This window comes from Nelumbo lutea, chromosome 5 (genome assembly GCF_056320005.1).
Source record: "Nelumbo lutea isolate HS-2025 chromosome 5, American lotus-T2T, whole genome shotgun sequence".
Classification (NCBI taxonomy): domain Eukaryota; kingdom Viridiplantae; phylum Streptophyta; class Magnoliopsida; order Proteales; family Nelumbonaceae; genus Nelumbo; species Nelumbo lutea.
Genome location: NC_142688.1, coordinates 21766739 through 21787256, shown reverse-complemented (window position 1 = coordinate 21787256; position 20518 = coordinate 21766739). Strand labels below are relative to the sequence as shown.

At 40.1% G+C, this 20518-nt stretch overlaps 1 protein-coding gene across 2 annotated transcripts; it reads right to left on the bottom strand.

The window, feature by feature from the left end:
• Positions 1-10401: 10401 nt before the first annotated feature.
• RAB7B (RAB GTPase homolog G3F) lies at positions 10402-19258 on the bottom strand. Of its 2 annotated transcripts, none has more exons than XM_088946243.1 (7): positions 19031-19258; positions 18480-18506; positions 18205-18304; positions 12751-12897; positions 12427-12507; positions 12192-12337; positions 10402-10705 (listed from the first exon to the last, which is right to left on the bottom strand). In XM_088946243.1, exons 1-7 carry the CDS (start codon positions 19081-19083, stop codon positions 10672-10674), a joined length of 588 nt encoding a protein of 195 aa, XP_088802369.1. In that variant the 5' UTR covers positions 19084-19258; the 3' UTR covers positions 10402-10671. The 2 variants fall into 2 exon arrangements, with proteins under 2 accessions (XP_088802369.1, XP_088802367.1); XM_088946241.1 differs by having other exon boundaries at positions 10402-10669.
• Between the last annotated feature and the right edge of the window lie 1260 nt (positions 19259-20518).

The window sequence follows — 20518 nt, the reverse complement described above, 5'->3', positions numbered from 1 at the left end:
TCTGTCCCACTTTTTGTATTTGTACCACAAACGCTGCCAACTATTTTTGCCCCCTCAGGTTTCGTTTCCACCTTGCCCATTATGTAGGTGTTTGCCATGATGCTGTTGCTTTAGAGATGTTTTTTGAGAAAGCATTGAATTTGGCAGCTGCGACCTGTTTTCTGAAAAAGTATCGAATTTGACATTTTTTTAGATCACACTTTTTCGATTTTCAAGGCATGGTATGGTAAAAAAAAGAGGTCATTTTCTAAAGTACTTTTTTTTTTATGCGGTGCTTTTATGACACCATTTTCTCAGACATCGATGTTAAACACCGCCTCTATCTTCTAGCAGTCCGGGCCCACACACACGTGGGGAAAATTTATTGCTGATCAAGTCAAATTGGGAGCTTGCCTATTTCCTCCAGAGATGTTTAATTTTACAGTTCACATGTACTCAGTAAAGGTGGTTTTCACAACTAATACCATTTTCTTGAATTTTTAAAATTTTAAAGAAAACCTTATTATATTATAATTTAGAAAAGAATGTTCATTTTTTGGTAATCTAAAAGAAGGCTCGTTTCGCGACTCCGGATCAGCTAGGTACTTATCCATCATCATTTAATGAAAACCTGTGTGTATGCAGATCAAGTACAATTTTGCAAAGAAAAAAAAAAGGAACAAGGCCTCCCATAACATATTTTTATTCTAAAAAAACTCGAGGAAAAAAATCCTATCGTATTATCTTTCCTTCTTACATAGCGTTTGGTGAGAGAGAATCCTGTGCCAAACGGGATTGTAATTGCATTGCAATTTGCGGATCGAACCCATAACAATGCAGCTGCTTGATGCAGTCCACGAGATCCAAGATTGCAACGAGATTGTGCACCCCGACCCCCAGCGAGATTGCACGACAAGTCCAAGTGCAATGAAGCCAGAAAGAACCAACGAAATTGGAAAGAAGGCTAACTGGCTAAGGGCAGGACAGGCGTAAGATCACGCTCAAGGTCCACCAGAAGAGCAGGTTTGAGACCTGCGAGGTTTATAGGAGCGAGATCGCCTCGCTAACAAGTGCTGCAACACTGTTATCATGTCAGAATCAACCTGAGATCACAAGCTCAACAACGACCAGGTTGCAAGATTACACCCTTTACTTGGTCATCTCATTCTGTTGTCACCGAGATTTCGATTAAAAGATCATCTGACTCACACAGATTGGTTTTCAAACACCTTTCCCCTATCAGTTTACCTTCTTAGCTAATGCTTGTATATTCATTTCAACCACTCTTTTGTTTATTTATTTTGGTATAATGTTTTGGATGCCAAAATTATAAACCTTTTCTCTCGGCTTTATTAAGATAAACTGAATCTTGTACCATACAACTTTTGTTGAATTGAATCAAGTATTACTTTTTCCCCTCAGGCACTTTCTTCTTCCTCTTTCTCTTGTTGAATCTATTTTCAGGCCACAACTATCCTTGGTGTCGTTTTGCTGCTTCAGTCATTGATTGTTGCAATGTCTCTTACTGCTAGGGGTGGCAATTGGGCGGGTTGGGTTTGGGTTTTGTTTCAACACAACCCGTCTAATCTGCCAATCCGCTACATCCATCCAATCCATTAAATTTTTAATTCATTAAAACACAGTACAGAAATTATATAATAAAGAGAAGTTACAGAAAAACAGAAATTATAAAAAATACAGAAAATGCAAAAAACTAACACAAATTATAGAAATATATAACATAAAATTACAAAAAAAATATTAATAAACAAAAATTATAAAAAACAGAAATTGCAGGAAAATATAACAAAAATTATAAATACATAGAAAATGAAGATAAATAGCAAAAATTATAGAAAAAAGCATAGAAACTGTGAAAAAGCTAACAAAAAACATGGAAGATGAAAAAATTAGAAATTGTAGAGAAAATACAAAAATTATAAAAAAAAACACAGGAAATACTCTTCAAGGGGACCTTCGCCGAATGCACATCGGTAGCTGGGAGGACCTCGGTCCGCGAACTGGAGAACAAAGAGGAAAACCTGCCAAAGCGACCTCGGCTCAAAGAACCGATATACTTTTACCGAGGACGATGCGTGCGGGATCCAGTACCCTCACGATGATGTCCTAGTGGTGAAGCTAAGAATTAATGACTTTGAGGAAAAACACATCTTAGTGGACTTAAGCAGCTCAACAGATATACTCTTCAAGGTGACCTTTGACAAATTACAGTTATAGCAGAACGACCTGAAACTGGCGGATACGCCTATGATAGGGTTCAGCGGCGAGGTCAGACCTCTTAGTCGAATTACAGTACCTGTGGAAGCCGACACGTGGCCAAACATTGTGCGATTTGAGCACATGTTTCTGGTAGTCGTTACTCCCTCCCCCTATAATGCCATAGTAGGTTGGCCTATCATGCATGTTTTACGTGCGATAGTATCCACTTACTATTTAGCAATGAAATTCCTAACTGATTACGGAGTGGGAGTAGTGCGAAGTGACTAGCTCGAATCCCGCAAGTGCTACGTGGCTGCCTTGAAAGGGAAAGCAAAGTTAATAGAGGATGTTGAGCTCGAGCGACCAATATAGTATCCCGACGAATGAGCTGCCCCAAAAGAAGAGACGGTCCACATACTAGTCTCAGCCGTCGAATTGGTCAAGACCCTTCAGATCAATGCCTCGATTAGTGAACCACTCTGAACTCGGCTAGTAAGTTTTTTACTTGAAAATTTAGATATTTTTGCTTGGTCCACGGTAGAAATGCCCATAATTGATCCAAAAATTATAACTTACAAACTTAATACCGACTCAGGCCAGTAAGATAGAAGAAATGCAACCTTGCCCCGGAACATTGAAGGGTAGCCGATGAAGAGGTTGGGAAGCTCCCCGCGACAGACTTCATCAGGGAAGTCCATTACCCGAGATGGGTGGCTAACCCGGTCCTGGTGAAAAAAGTCAATGGCAAATGGCGCGCATGTGCATTGACTACACCGAGCTGAATAGAGCCTGCTCGAAAGATTGCTTTCCGCTACCCAAGATTGACTGCATAGTGGACACGATCTTAGGGCATGAGTTGCTGAACTTACTGGACGCTTATTCCGGTTACAACCAAATTAGGATGGATCCTACTGATGAAGAGAATACCACTTTCATAACTGAGCTCGAGTTGTATTGTTACAAGGTCATGCCCTTCGGATTAAAAAATGCTGGGGCAACATTCCAACGCCTTGTAAATAAGATTTTTGAGCTGTTAATCGACAATAAAGTATAATGTTATGTTGGTGACATGGTCGTGAAGAACCAGTTTTCAAATTCTTTGTTGAATGATTTAAAGAATGTTTTTCAAATTTTACGAAAATATAACATGAAGTTGAACCTGAATAAATGCGTCTTCGGAGTCACTTCGGGTAAATTTCTAGGCTATATAGTCAACCGGCGCGACATCAAGGCCAACCTAGAGAAAATAAAAGCGATTTTAGATATGAAACCACCCTGGAAAATAAAAGAGGTATAGGGGCTGACGGGCCGAAAAGCCGCTCTGAGCCGCTTTATGTCCAAATTGGCAGATCGATGCTTACCCTTTTTTAAAGCTATAAAAAAGAGTAAGGACTTTGAATGGACTGAAGAATGTCAGCTCGCTTTTGACGAGCTGAAAATATACTTATGTACTGCTCCAATTTTAACTCGACCCGAAGAAAGGGACGTGTTAAAACTATACCTCTTTGCAAGCGATGAAGTGGTTAGTTCAGTACTGATCAAAGAAGTAGATCGGGTCCAACGACCCATCTACTATGTCAGCAAAATTTTGCAGGATGCAGAAACTAGATATCCGGAGATCGAGAAATTAGCATATGCACTAATCATAGTAGCCCGAAAATTTTGCCCATACTTCTAGGCCCACACTATCGTCGTTCTCACCAACAAACCCATGAGGCAGATTCTGCTCAAGCCCGAGGTGTCTGGGAGATTAACAAAGTGGTCCATTGAGTTGAGTGAATATGATATCCAGTATGAGCCTCGGCCAACAATCAAAGCTCAAGTCTTGACCGATTTTGAAGCATAATGCACGTTCAACATAGCGACCCCCGAGCTGATCGAGCTTGCACACATGACGGGAGCTTCGACCAGTGCGGCGCCAGTCCCAATCAGAGTGTGGAACCGACCTGGGACGAGGAGCCTTGGATCCTCCACGTTGACGGCTCGTCCAACCAGCAGGGAAGCGGTGCAGGACTGATACTGTACGGCCCAGGCGAAGTGAAGCTGGAATATGCTCTCTGGTTCAAATTCGAGGCATCGAACAACGAGGCAGAATATGAAGCGTTGGTCGCCGGGTTAACCTTAGCAAGGGAAATGAAAGCAAAGCACCTCATCGTATGCAGCGACTCACAACTGGTGGTTAACCAAGTCACTGGTGAGTATGAAGCCCGTGACCCCACTATGGTAGCTTACTTGGCCGAAGTCAAAGAGATCCTGTGCAGCTTCGTCTCCTACTTCATCAGACAAATTCTGAGGTCCGAGAATGTTGTGGCTAATGCCTTGTTGCGACTAGCTAGCACGAGCAGCAACACCATGAAAACTGTGTACATAGAAGACTTACCTTGGCCCAGCATTCTTGGGGGGGGGGGGCAGAAGAGGTTGGTCCCATATCACAAGCGGAACCGAGCTGGATCGACACACTCATGAGTTATCTGCTCCACGGGACCCTACCTGCAGAACGTAACGCGGCCCGAAGGGTAAAGCGTCAGTCAGCTAAGTACGTCCTCATAGACAAATAGTTGTACAGAAGATCTTTTACGCTCCCTTACCTATGTTGCTTGCGACCTTCAAAAGCTGAGCATGTACTTCGCGACACCCATGAAGGCTTAGCGGACACTTGGGGGGCAGAGCTCTCGCACAGAAAGTGTTAAGGCAAGGCTATTATTGGCCCACGATGAAGGCAGGTGCACTCGAGCTCGTCAAAAAGTGTGGCAAGTGTCATGCCAACATTCACCATCAACCTACTATTGATTTGAAATACCTCACCAGCTCGTGGCCCTTTGGTAGTGGAGAATCGACATCCTTAGTCCTTTCCCACCAGCAACAGGGCAGATGAGGTTCTTGGTCATAGCAGTAGATTATTTTACGAAATGGGTAGAAGTCGAACCCTTGGTAACGATCACAACCCGCAACATACAAAATTTCTTCTGAAAAAGCATAGTATGTCGCTTCGGACTACATCGAGTGCTAATATCCGACAATGGGAAGCAGTTCGAAGATGTTAGGTTTCAAAACTGGTGTGCCGAAATGGGGATTCAACAAAATTTTACCTCGGTGGCACACCCCCAAGCGAGTGGGCAAGTAGAAGTAACTAACAGAGCGATACTCTGCGGATTGAAAGCTCGCTTAGCTTAGCCAAGGAATTGTGGGTGGATGAACTGTCTAGTGTCCTTTGGGCCTACTGAACTACTATTAAGACCACGACGGGAGAGACCCCTTTTAACCTCACATATGGTACAAAAGCGGTGATCCCGACGGAAATAGAGGTGCCTATATTACGATTGGAGGCTTATGATGAGGAAACAAACGATGACGAGTTCCGTACCAACAAAGAGTAGCTCAGTACTATAATTCCCGGGTCAGAAAACGACACTTCGCGTTGACGACTTGGTTCTTCGAAAGGTTATGGTACCTGAGCCCGGCGTTGGTAAGCTCGGACCGAATTGGGAAGGTCCATACCGAGTAAAGCAGGTATTCGGGGAAGGCACATATGAGCTTGAGCCTTTGGAAGGGAAGTAGGTACCTCGAGCATGGAATATCGATAACCTAAGAAGGTATTACTTATGAACCCATGATTTCAGGGCAAAATTTCTCTAAGTCTATGTGAATACCGAACTAGTCGAAAAAGACGACCGACTGGAAAGAGAACTGCGAGTCACTCCCAGGAGCCTAAGGGCTATGGTGCCGAATTGACAAAAGACCTCGGCACTACGATAAGTCCTAGTCGCCTCTTCAGCATAGGCAGAACAAAGTCCTAATCGCCACTTCGGCATAGGCAAAACAAAGTCCTAGTCGCCTCTTCAGCATAGGCAGAACAAAGTCCTAGTCGCCTCTTCGGCATGGGCAGACAAGTCCTAGTCGCCTCTTCGACATAGACAGACAAGTCCTAGTCGCCTCTTTGGCATAGGCAGACAAGTCTTGGAAGCCTATGAAGCATCGACAGTTTGGGTGCAAACCCTACGGTGTCTAATTCATCTCATCGTACAACAACGTAAGGTTAATCCCACTTGGAGTCAAGCTCGTTAGTTCGACACTTAGGGATAACCAACACCTAGGAAAATGAGTGACCCATGCAGATCGGGTATGTACCTTACAGTGTCTGTTCGCCCTGGCATACAATGGCAATTAGATTATTCCTACTAGTGTCAAGCTCACCAGCTTGGGAGTAACCTATACTTAGAAAAAAGTTCACTCCTATTTGGTTTAGCTCACTAGCTCGGGAGTAACCTATACTTAGAAAAAAGTTCACTCCTATTTGGTTTAGCTCACCAACTCGAGAGCAACCTATATTTAGAAAAAATGTTCACTCCTATTTGGTTTAGTTTGCCAGTTCGAGGGTAATCTACACTTAGAAAAAAATTTGCACACAAAGATTGCAAAACACTTGTATTTCATTGATATAGAACTTCAAGTACAAAAAAAAAAAACAATTGATTGAGCTCAGAGGCTTGGAACATTGAGCATTACAAAAAGAGGGGGGGGTCTAAGAAAAGATGCTTCAATCACTTTAGGGCTCTTCATCCTTATTAGAGACTCTGGCAGGAGGATCTGTCTCCATACGGTCCTCACCAGCACCTGTCTCCTCTTCCTCGTTAAGCACATCATCATCGCTCTCCGCTTCGAAGTCCGGATCTTTGGCAGTTTCGATGGCCATCTCCTTGGTGATCATCGATGTGGTTATGGCACTGAAGTTGAGGTGGGGAAATTCACATCGGATCAACCACCTACTGAGTTTGAATCCCTTGTGGTAACCCGCTGTCCCTGCCTTGACCGGCCTTTCTTGAAGCTCCACTGAGGACTTGTACTCCTCAACAGTCTTAACCTTGGCCTCCTCCATTGCCTGAAGCAGTAGCTCGGTTCGTTCCTTCACGTGGGCCTCGAGGTTCTCAACCTCCCTCTTCAATGTCGCTTCACGCTCCTCGAACTCCTTCTTCTTTGACATCAGTAGATAAGCCAAGAGAAGACTCATCAGCTTCGAGAGCCCGCTTCAGATTCACCTCAGACTGATAAGCCAAGGCATGGATGGAGGAGTTCACCTACCAAGAGAAGAAAACGAGTATCAGTATACAAAAATCTAAGTACGAGACAATTCGAAAGACAAGTTCAAGAACGTACCACCATATAGTGCATAGCCGCACGGCCCCGAGTTGAGCGACTAGCAAGTCGGCCCAACGAGCGAACACCGCATCCTTGCTCTTGAGAAGGCCGAACTTTGGAGTCAAAATGCTCCGAACTAGAGCATCGTTGCCCGAAGAAGTGGCGACCACTGGGACGGGCTCTGAAGATATAGCCTCCTCGGGCATGAGGGGTGGGGTGGGCTTGCCCCAGTCCTCATCGACCAGATCGATCACAGGAGGCTACTCAGGCTCAGTTCTAGTTGCTTCACTCTCGACGCGAGCCTTTTTGGAGGCTCTCTTCTTCTTCTTTCCCTTCTTCATGCTCCCAAAGAGCTCATCAGCAGGGATGTTGTCCATGGCAGCTGCGATGAAAATGAGCTAAGTCAGATACAATACCAAAGTAAAACAAATAGAGAAAGTACAACAAACGACCTATCAGGAGGACTCAGGCCGGCCTGCACGAGATTCTCCTCGATCACGAAGTCTTCAAACTTCAGGCCAAGCTCTGCCCAAGATCGAACCTCTTCCATTGTCTTCAAGTCCAATCTAATGTCGGAGTCTTGAATGGCTTCCCTCCGATGAGTCGGGAAGGGCCACCCCTCGGTGTTGCGGACCACGAAGTAATGCCTCTTCCAAGCTGGGACCTTATTAAGGAGCTCATGCAACAGTTTGTATTCAGGATGAGGTGACAAGTAGTAAGTTCGCCTGTGGTCAGGCAAAACACAGGACAAATTTTTCTTAATGGAAAGAATTAAAGAAAAGACATCGAGGTCAAGGGGACAGTTGTAATCATGAAAAAATCTAACGATCTCTACGATGTTACAGGTAGAGTTCGAGTTAGTTGATCTATGGTAATGTTAAAAAATCTAACGATCTCGATTATAAGGGGGTGAAGTGGAAGGCGCAGATCAACTACAAGCTGCTCCTCGAAGATCACGATCTCGTTGTGATCATGATCCCAAGGAAAGTTGCCTAAGGGGATGCTATATACAAGGTCGTTAGGGAGTCTGTACTGAGCTACTAAGGCTAGGAGCTTGCCTGCCGTCATAATCGCCGGGCCGAAGTCGTCTGGCAGCTGACCTCGATGTGAGGAGGAAGCCGAGTTACCAGAGGCCTCTCGCTTTCGCTAAGGTGAATTCACCCCGAGCGGACTGAGGACCGCGTCCTATCCCGAAGTGACCACCTTGGTAGGACGATGATCCACGGTCTGAGCCGAGGTACCCACATAGACCTCAACGGACTCACCGCTCCCGTCTAAAAGACTATTTAAGGTAAGGCTAGACATATTAAAGGAAAAGACAACGGAATTAAAAGGAAAAAGCAAAGGAAGGTGGACTCACCAAAAGGAAGACCGAAGAAAATAACGCGACCTCAGACCCAGAAAAGGCTGATACCGAACTGGAAGTCTTGAACTCGACCTAAAAAATTACAGATTTGTGGACTTGTGGTAAGGAAAATGTGCCCTTTGGCCCCTATTTATAGCCACTGTATCGAAGAATCAATGGTCAAGATCAACACTATTCGACAGCCCCTAAAGAAACCGATTGCACGCCCCCGAGGTTGAAATCGATTTAACGCGTGTTTTGACGTCCGCGGAGCCTAGAAACAGTGTGACATCCATGCGTGACTGAGACACGACCTGGGTCATTTCATGGTTGAGCCAGGTGGTTGAACAGGCCTGACCAACGGTTCACCCTTCAAGTCGTCTAGACTTCGTGCCAAATCCACCTGGACTCATCATAAATTCCCCGCATCGGGTTGAGACCCCTGACACAGAATGGGAGGCAATTGATGAAGGGTGATTTGGCACGACCTAGCAAGAAGGGAACACATGGACGCAATCTGATCGAGGGGTGACTACTCAGCCAAACAAACCCAATTCGCAAGATTCAGAGTTGGAGTATTCAACCACCTCAGCCCAAAACCCCCTCGGTGTAGAAGCACCTTGACACCTAATTCAATTCGAGACTAAAAAATCAAAGTTCCAACTCGAAGCTAATGAGCCGAAACGCTACATAACCAATTCCAATAGCCTCCCCAACAGATCCCGAATTTCTTGAGATCACGATGAACCAATAAATCCTGAATTTTTTGAGATTACGATGAAAACTCGTCCCGACTCCACCTGAATCGGAGGTAAACGATAAACCTTATCAATATATTATTCTCCTTAAAAAATGAAACAAACCTTATCTCCACAACCCAGAGATCCCGAAGCTCTTTCGTAAGGCTCACAACTACTTTATTATATAAAGACATTAAACCTCAAGGCAAATGTATACGTGATTATTCTACTCGGTAGCACTCAAGCTCTCAAACATTCAAACTGCATTCACAACATAAGTACTAACTTAAGCATCGGAGCAACCTTGTCAGATTAACTACCCCGGGTTCTATGATTCACTGTTTTACAGGCCGGTCCAGCTTACTGCCCAGTTAGAATTCAGATCACCTTCCAGCTAGGAATAGTTAGATCACGCACCACCAGGAAGGATCCTTGTGGACAGGAGATCCAAGCTCGGCTTGCCGTGCTTGCGAGTCCAAACCTGTAGCCCACAAGACACTTTACCTTTCATGAATGACGACACTGGAGATGTTCCCAAAGCGTGGTTGAAGTTACCTTGTGGGTAGGATGTAAACACCGTCTAGTGGGTTGCAGATCCGAGCAACCCAAAAAACTCCATTTACATTTTCCGCATTACCCGGTATTCTGGAAACTTGGAAAATGTGGACATAAACACGATCATCCACCACATACAAGATCAAATAATTTATACCCTAACACATGTAAACAAAAAGCAAAACCATCATGTATACAGGATCCAACTTCCATGTTAAAAAATATGAGCAACCATTGTAAAGCCTTCATCACTAGACACACTAGATATATGGACCAAGAGATAATATTGAACTAACTGCATCTGAAATTCTGGACTGACCATTTCGTCCAGGTTTTTAAAGAGCCTCACATCTGAAGTTCTAATGGCAGCCGTGCAACTCCTTCCATTTTCTTATATGCCTTTCTTAACAAACAGAAAAGCGGAAGTAGTAACAACAAATATACCCCTGATCCATTTAAGCCACCAAACAAGTACAAAGAAATCAATTATTTCCTGCGCAAACGCTAACATACAATTGATAGTCTTGTAACGCATTTAAGAATTAACGGACAGGAAAGAAGGGGAAAGGGTCCTCTATAACTGAAGCAAGTGGTTAAATCACATAATAAATGATTGATGTAACATATCTAGCATTCGCATCCTGTGGACCCCTGCTGATTCCCACTTGCAACATCAATGGTGTCCGGCAAGTATCTTCAGTAAGCAGACAAAGCTGGTGTCAGTAACTTCCTGTAAAGATTAAAATGCAGTTTTCCAGTGTAGAAGCTTTTTCATACGAGCGTAAAACCTTTATCCTCAATAAAATATGCAAATCTTCTGCAATTTGCTTATTCTCAGTATAATACCAATTAACCAATCTGTTTCCCACCTATTAACTCATGTACTTGAAGCAACCCATAAAGAGAAAGTAGGCTATATATATATATATATAACGATAGTGGTGGAACCATAATAAAAACAAATGCACTATTTGTTGATAACTAGGGACTAGGGAGGGACTGAGAAGGGTGACATCCATAAAATTAGAGCAGGATGGAAAAAAATGGAGCGGCGCATCTAGAGTTTTTCTGTGATAAGTGAATACCGCCTAGATTAAAAGGAAAATTCTATAGAGCAGTGACAAGGCCAGCAATATTGTATGGACCAGAGTGTTGGACAGCCAAGAAACATGGCAAAAATGTGTATGTTGAAATGGATGGGTGGAAAAACTAGCAAGGATAGGGTTAGCAATGAAGTCATTCAGAGGATCCTAGGAGTAGCTACAGTAGGTGATAAATTGAGAGAAAGTAGACTTATATGCATGGAAGACCACTTACAGCACTATAAGAAAAAATGATCAGTTACAAGTTGAAGGGGCAAAAAGGGCTATGGCTATACCATTATACCAAAAAGAACGTGGGTTGAAGTTGAATTACTAAGAAATTATTCAAGTGTTCATAATTTAACAATGATATGGCATTAAAAAGAACAGAATCACGAAACAGGGTGCACATAGCCAACTCCATATAGTTTGGATCACGTAGCTGACTCCATATGATGATGATGAACTAAGGAGGTATGCACATTAGATAATGATGATGATGATGATAATAATAAACTGCTCTCCACATTAGATTATCAAGTTACTCTTCAAAATTCTGGATGGCAGTTGAACTCAACCAGTCACGCTGAGGAATTTCTTGGAAAATAGGAAGGTTTTCAAAATTCCTTTTTGAGATATGTGCATTAAGGTTTGAAATTTCAAAAAACTTGGGCAAATTTTTGACAAGGTTTAATTTTGATTATTGATTTTTGGAAAAGATTGAAATTTCGATTAAAAAATATGCCCAAAGTTTTCATTTTTTTGTTTTGGTTACCATATCCAAAGCCAAACATTATGAAGTTTCACCAAAATTTAAAATCATGACATGTATTCCTTGCCTTTTCTTTTTAATAATGTTTATTTTACCTATTCAAAAATGATATGCTTTAGAAAACAGATGCCTCATGCCAGAACAAATGCCTGGCAATGGCTCAAGAAATTAAGTAGTTGAATTGCAATTGTCAATTTGATGGGAACATATCCCATAGCTTGAACCACCCTTCAACAAGGAGATTCGCTGAACTATTGCATAATGAAGTCATTTTGACCATGGGAATGCGCACCAACTGCACTCTTCAAGCCATTATGTGTTTGTGTATATGTGTGTATTGATATGATCAATCTTTTACTTACATTTCTTCCTCCTCTCCACTCTTCAAAGCATTCTTAGCTATGACCTGGAAAGCTTCTTCTACATTAATACCCTCCTTGGCAGATGTCTCGAAGTAAGGAATATTCCCCTTTGAGGCACACCAAGCCCTGGCCTTCTTCTCTGAAACCTGGAGTGAACCATGACAACAAGCCAACATCAGCAAAAGAGATGAAATAAATAAAACTCAGAAACAATTGAAGAAAACGTATGACCTACCACTCTGCTGTTTCCACCATCCACATCAACCTTGTTCCCCAAAACAACAAATGGGAAATTCTCAGGGTCTGAAGGACTTGCCTGCAAATTCAAAACTCCAATGAATTTAACAAAAGGAAAGCACTATGAAGGGGCACTAGTTGCAATTGAAGAGCTATTCAATTGGAATCATTGTGGTCAAATTGCATACTTTGTTTTAAGACTAAAATGAATCCACCTATAATTGTGTTGTATTTTGTGCACTTTTTGTGTTTAAATACATCTTCCAAAAGATGTGTATGGTTAAATGTTGCAATCAAATACCTCAAAGTCCACAAGAAGTACCTGAATAAGAAATTCTTCTCTCCAGTTGTTCAAATTGTCAAATGACTTCATCACATTAACATCATATACAAGAACACAGCAGTCCGCACCACGATAGAAAGCCACACCTAGGCTTTGAAATCGTTCCTGACCAGCTGTATCCCATATCTGTCAAAATAAAAGCTTGTCAAATCATAGGATATAGCAAATTCCACCACCCAAGTGCTAAAAGAATCTGAGCCACGCGATACATCAAAACTTCCAGAAAACAGGAAGTATCCATTCTTGGAAAAGCAAGATCACAAAATTTCTTGAAGTTAAGAGGAATGCTAAGCCTCTTCGGAGAGAGGAGTGAAAACAACTTACATAATATCAAGAAAAATCTTTAAAAGCTTATTCATTTTAATTGTTTCTTCTAGAATCTATAAATTGTTTTCTTTTGATAAATAGTGATTTTATTAATAACAAAAGATGAGGACGTTCCCTCTGCACAACGAAAAATGAGGGAGAGGTTTCTTCTAGAATTTTCAAATTATGATGGATATATAATCCCTCCTCTCATTTGTAAGCTTTTGCTTAAATAACTACTTTAGACATCCTGTGATTGTTAGAGTGTTTCTTAATATAATGTTATGATTTTTCAAGTTATTAATATGTATCTTTTGATTATTAACAAGTATTTAATTATTATTGTTATTGATTAAACTAAGACTTCATAAAATGGAATCCTTTCCCATTGTTTTGGTATTACCAGCTATTAAAGTATAGTTAGCAAATTATTTCAGTACCAAAAATGACATTATTCCTGACTGCTTGTCCTTTTAGTGCGTGCCTCCAGGTGAGGCACCCCCAGAACACCCCAAACACATGCTAGAGGCATTGTTGATGCCTCTGAGGTATGTGCCTCATGCACGCCTCATACAAAAAGAAAGAAGGAAAAGGAAAGAAAAGAAAGGGAAAGAAAGTTTCGTGGACCCCCTTAGTTGGAGGGCTTCCCCCCCCCCCCCAAAAAAAAAATAATAAATAAATAAATAAATAAAACCTTTTTAATGCAGCCCAATTTGATTTTTTTGGTGCTAGGGGGTCCTGCTCCATTTCAGGTTGCCTTCTCTTCAACAGGATCCCCCTTTCATCTAGTGTTATGCATCTTCATTCTTCTTGATACAAAACATCTTTCATAAAAACGAAATTAAAAAAAAAATAAAAAAAAAAAGATGAGATCCTCCCTCCTTTTCTTCTTCTTCCTCCTCCTCCTCTTAAGGAGGCTTATGCCTCTTATGTTCTGAACGCCTCACGCTTCCAGGTTGTGGAATGCCTCGAATCACACCTCTGTGTTTTAAGACATTAATCCATATTGGTGCAATCACTAGTCTTCATTGCAAATGTTAAATCTGTCTAATCTTGTCATGAATCCAGCACCATCCCTAAGCAATGTTCCATAAACTCAATTGTACATTGAAAAAGGATGATGCTGTTATATTCAATCTAAGCCGAGGCATGAAGTTATTTAGATCTAATGTTGAGCATGGTGAATGGGAAGAAAAAGGATGGTATTTAATAGGGTATCTAGAACACTCCCAAAATCTAATATGGATGTTGACTTGCTTCTTATAGTTAGCAATGGTACTAAAAGAGTTTGCTGGATTGAGCCCTTTTCAACTAGTCAGATCATTCAATCTACTATAGCTATTCCAATGTTTTAAAGCCTGCAGGCATGACACAATCACGCAAGGCGTTCCATTACCTAGAGGTGTGAAGCATGGTTCAGAACATAAGAGGTGTAAGCCTCCCAAACACAAGGAGGCATAAGTCTCCTTAAGAGGAGGGGGATGTGGAGGAAGGGGAGGAGGATCTCATTTTTCTTTATTTTTTTGTCTTTTTATATGAGGTGTGTATGAGGCATACGTCTCTTCAAAAGAGTGTATGAGGCATACGTCTCAGAAGTGTCAGCACCTCTAGCATATGCCTCAGGGCATTTTGGGTGCGCCTCCAGGCATACGCCTCCCACACCTTTTAAAACACTGAGCTACCTTAACATTCCCCCAAAGTTACCTTAACTGCACAAGTTTCTAATTTTAATCTATCCAGTTTTAACTATTCATATTCCATGAAGCATGCCTTGTATTTCAGATGTTTATTTAAATTTTCGTCAAGTTCAGTAAATATACTTCAGTAACACAGTATTCCAGCTAAAATTAAATAACTTATTCATCCACTCTGATCTGATTCAATTTAAGTGTTCACACATATATTATTATTTTATTAGCAGGTAATTTTCTTCTCAAAAGAAACTTTACAAAGTTTCATTTCTCTAATTTTTTATTCGAGGATGAATGGAAAAAAGTACATAACAAAAAATAATTGTGAAAATGCATAAAAATGAATGATGTAAGACTATTCAAGGTTGACAGTTAGACGTGGATCAGCTTGGATGGTTGAACTGGTGATCTAGTGAACTTTAGGATCCCAATTTTTCTTTTTCTTTTTTTTTTATGGTTTTTACTGGTTGAATTATTAAATCAGTGGTTAAACTGGAAAATGCTGACCCAATAAGCTTTTTGACTTTATGTCCAATCGGGATCTGACAACACAGGTTCAGTTTGTGCTACATACAGGTTTATTGATCCAGATCCATCTATCAAAGTGCTCCTTGTAATTGATGTTGTCTCAAGTTCAACCCTGATAAATGCTCATCTCAACACCTCATCGGCGTGACTTGGAGCCTTAAATAGGTACAAGATTCTTAAAATGTAGAAGTAGAATATGATTGGGTGAACTAAAAATGTGACAGGAAATATTCATAAAAAAAAAAGTGTGACAGGAAATCCTAGATCTTGTAATGTGATAATCATGGGATACACAGTGTTTCCATACAAGACTTATACATCTACCTGCCACATTCACCAATTAGAACAGAATGAAAGGAGGCCTTGATTGAAGCATTTATTGTTGGTGCCTCTGGCTTGGGGTTATTATGTAAGAAGCATTTAGGCCCTTAAGCCTACCTTCTTTTGGTCAAGCTGACTTGGATGTTAAGTAGAAGAAAAAAGGACCATTACCCAATGTTGGACCCAGCAATCCGGGGTCTTGGTAGAGGTGGACTGGGTATGGACTTAACCTTTATTCAACTTGAATGTTAAATAAAGAAACTGTTATCTGTGAGACAACTAAACTTAGACTTTTTTTTAAATCATTTATAGATTTACATTTATTCAAAAAGCAAAGTACAAATAATGTCTAAAGGGTGAGTTTATACTTATTTAGCCGTGTTTATTTGCTATGCAAATTTATTTACATACTAAAAAATCTATAGGAGTGCACAAGCAAAGAGTGCAAATTCTGCTTCATTTTTGCTTCAGGTTTTGTTTTACTTTGTGTCCTGTTTTATTTTATTTTATTTGCAATGCAAATAAACAAAACAAAGTAGAACCTACAACAAAAGAAAACCAGAATTTACTCTCAAATCATTTGCAATCTCATACTTTTGCACCACTACACATGAAATTGCATAGCAAACAAACCAAGCATTATGGCCTTGTTTGGTAAATTTGCACTGATGCAATTTATCAAAAAAAAAATGCACTGGTGCAAAACTATAGTAGTGCAAATTCAGCTTTCTTTTTGTTTCAAATCTTACCTTACTTTGTTTTATTGCAGTGAAAATGAAGTAAAATAAAACCTGAAGTAAAATCAAGTAAAACCCAAAACAAAATTAAACCAGAATTAGCATTCTTTCCATTTGCACTTCCATGCATTTGTACTAGTGCAAATAAAATTGCACTACAAACAAACAAATTACAAATAAAGCCAGCCTTGTGCTGCTCCTCCCCAGTTCCCGTATATAGCTTCAAGAACAAGAACAAGTTTACACTAAAGGGTAATTTTTTCAGTCTAAAGGATAATCATCCCAAACCAGGTGCTATCTGCTAGCTTCTTGTCAAGCTAGAGAGTTAGCAACACAAATAGCAAAGTGGGGCATCCAATTAAAAATTACTTCCATCTACGGGTGTCCATGAAAAACCAAAAAACCGAACCAAACCGAGAAAACCGAACCTGAAAATGCAGTTAACCAAAGTGATTGGTTCAGTTTCGGTTTGGTATTTTTGAAAAACCGAAAGAACGGTTTGGTTTTTGGTTACCGTAGAAAAAATCTAACAGTTAACCGAACCGACCGGTATATATATTTATATGTATATTTTATATATATTATATGTAAATATATATGCATTATATATATAAATATATACATATATTATATTTATAATAATCTATTTATAAATATATTATATATTTTTATAATATTTATAATATTTTATATATCATTTATTATTTATAATATAATATTATACATATATTTATATAATATATATTATAAATATAAAAAACCAAAAAACTGAAACCGACGGACCGGTTAACCGGTGGTACCTGTTTGGAGAAATTGAAAAACCGGTAGGACCGGTTTGGTTTGCAAAAATTGTCCATGGTTCGGTAACCGAACCATGGACACCCCTACTTCCATCTCATTAGCCAAATGTCTTGCTTCCCTAATCTGGTACCTAAGGTGCCATGATCCTTCACATTTTGCATATAACCATCCAAAGACTGTGAATCCTCTTATATAAGCAGATCCCTGAGTCCCAAAATCCATGCTAGCCGGAGGCCTTGAAGCACTGCTTGGACTTTTGTGCTTATTGAGTTCCTCACACCTATTGGGCCCTCAGAAAGCAAATAGAATAACTCCTTTATGTTCTTTGAAGAGCCCTCTTACACTCAATTCACCCGGATTACCCAAACTACAGCCATCAAAATTTATCTTTGTTCAATTTTGTGGGGCTGGAGCCTATGCTACCATGGTTCTTGCAGGTTCTGAAGGCATTAACCATCAGAGTACCAGATAGAATTTTCATCACTAGATTCACCAACCAAATAATCTTTTAAACAACAAATGGAGTTGCTCAGAATGATTCCTAACAAACAATTGCCAGTTTATAAGCTGCATGGTACACTCAATGAAATTTCTGAACTTTGGGGTGGGCTGTCACTCTTACAATCAGTTAATTTCTGTCTTAGCCTAAGTAGTCCCTAGTGCAGCTTGCAAACCTTGGATGCTATTGGGAATCTTGTTTTGGGGCATAGATTTAAAGAAAGAAGTTAAATCCTTAGAGTTGATTTGAGATCCTTGCAAAATCAGCAGTTACCAAATTAATAACGCCAAATCTGGGTGGTACACCATCAAGTGAAATCATACAATCACTTTTTTCCTGATGATGTATGTAAGAAATATCATAACGACTGCAAAGTTGACTGTAAAAAAGAAGCAATAAGGAAATGAGTGCTCTTGCAAATAAGAATTGCAAACCAACTTAGAAGGGAACAACTGGCGCAATTATCGTGAATCTAAAACTCCCAATGATTAGAACTCTCAAAATAAAGTGAAGTTAAATTCCTCATGCAACTATAGAGATAGATTCTAACCTGTAAGGTAAAGAGTCTATCTTCAAACTGAACTTCTTTTGTCAAGAAATCGGCTCCAATAGTTGCCTTATATTGATTGCTAAATTTCTTATTCACATATCTAAAAGTGAATAGTCAAGGGAAATATAAACCAGACAGAAAGTAATAACAAAAAATTAAAGAAACAAGGAAAGCAACTAGATCCTCCCCTTTTCCCAATTATTTCCATATGTATGAAAAAGTGCAAGCTTTTTATCATGAACACAAAAATACCTAGACTGTGGACAGAAGGATACTGATTCATTAAAGAGGTCTTTCCAACCCTGCAAATGACAGAGGAAACAAACCAACATCCCAACATCATAAGAAGAAGCAAGTTAAACAAACTTTACAGAGGAAAGACGGAAATAAATTCGAAATGAACGAAACAAAAGTGGAAGTATTAAAGGCGGAACAATCTCGACAATTGACCCAACAAAGAGCTACAACTTCTGTGAAAATATTTTTATGATAATTATTACAGGTTAATATCATATATCAAACATATCTCATCCGAGTTATAGCACTTAACTGAAGAAAAACTACAGTACTTCAACACCTCAAAATTATGTTAACAGTGATAATTATAGAGTATTTAAGAATTCCATCCACTCCTTTTCTTACTCTTGAAACTGACTCTTTTAGGGCTTCGAGAAGTATAAAACCTGCTACTAGCTGACATTTAGGGTTTTAGATGAATCTCAGAGAAGGAAGATCTCGAGAGATCCATCTGATCGTCTGCGGACCCAGAAATTGAAGATGGATGCAGAAGAGAAAATTAAAATAATAATAACAAAATCTCACTAACCCGCTATCGCCGAGAATAATGACCTTCAAAAGTGTTCTTCGTCGGGAAGGCATTGTATGGAGTACGGTGTTTCTCTTACTCTTGTTTTCCCTTGAGAGGAGAAGATCTGGGAGAAGTGCGACTATTGGAGAATTTTGGGTCTACGTTATTTCTCCCGTAGCCAGCGAAGTCCTGGCTGTACTACGTGCGAGTCCCGCTCGCAAATCACTTATTTTTAGGGTAAATGTCAGACACCCACCCTGTTTTTTGGGGTCTTGACGATTACCCCCATTGCGACAGACGTCAGTACGTCACAGATGACAGACCCGTTTGTCCTTTTGGTTTTGGACTCCCTTACTTTTTACTTTTACTCATTGCTTTGCTTTGTTGTTGCCATTCCATGAGATAACGAGGTCAAATGTGAGAGTTCATATATCTTAAAATACCGAAATTTTCCTTATGTTATTTTATGTTGGGCTGTGTTTGTTCATAACACATTGTTGCTTTGCCGTGTAAAATACAGAGTTCATAACGTTAAACCAATTGGAGTGCAACTCCATCGATGTATTTTTACTTTTATACCGCATAGGACTATTCATAAGAAGACTTAATCCGATCAAATCGATCAAGACTGACTCTGCTCAAGTCGGTCGGGTTTTCTTTAGTATATCGGTTGGTTTAGTATTATAAAAAATCATAAACTGATGATTTGATTTAGTTTCGGTTTTTATGTGTAAAAATCGAAATTAATTCGAACTGAATTGACTTAGTAGTTAGTTCATATCTAGTAGTTACAACCTACTTAATTAAGTTGTTTCTATCCTAATTAAGTTAGGTTGTACAACAACTAAGTCACCACTAAGTAGAGTCGAAACCGACCCAAATCGACCAAAACTGACTCAAATCGATCATGTCAGTTTTGCTTAACACAGGGATGATTTAAGTTTTAATTTCAGGTAACCCGACTAGGTCAGGTCAGTTGAAAAAACATCAATAAACCGACCCAACTCGAGCCATGAACAGCCCTAACACCACATTCAAACGTAGCCTTTGATCTTTCAAAATTTGAGCGGTGTTTGGTTTGTATAGGTTTTACTACATTTTCTTTCTCTACTTTTTTCCTTCAAATCAAACATAACTTATTAGCCATAGATATCAACTTCGAAATTTTACATACATCCAATATGGGTACATTCAAATTTAGCAAATCCTCAACCCGAGCCTGCCCAAGTTGCACAAGGGGTGCAACTCAGGTCTCAGGGGTGGCTCAAGTTAATATTTTACATGGTTTTGGGTTTAGGCCTTCGGGCTGGGCCCACCACAATATTTTGACAAAATCCCATCCCAAGCTCACCCACATTACATTAGTATAAGTACAAATATTCAGTGCAAAACCTTGTATATCATATTTTTAAAATCTTATATTTGCATTTTACATAATTATATTTGCGCTCTTTCCAAACTAAGCCTAAAAGTTTTCAAGACCCTTCATTGTTTGTTAGAGAATGA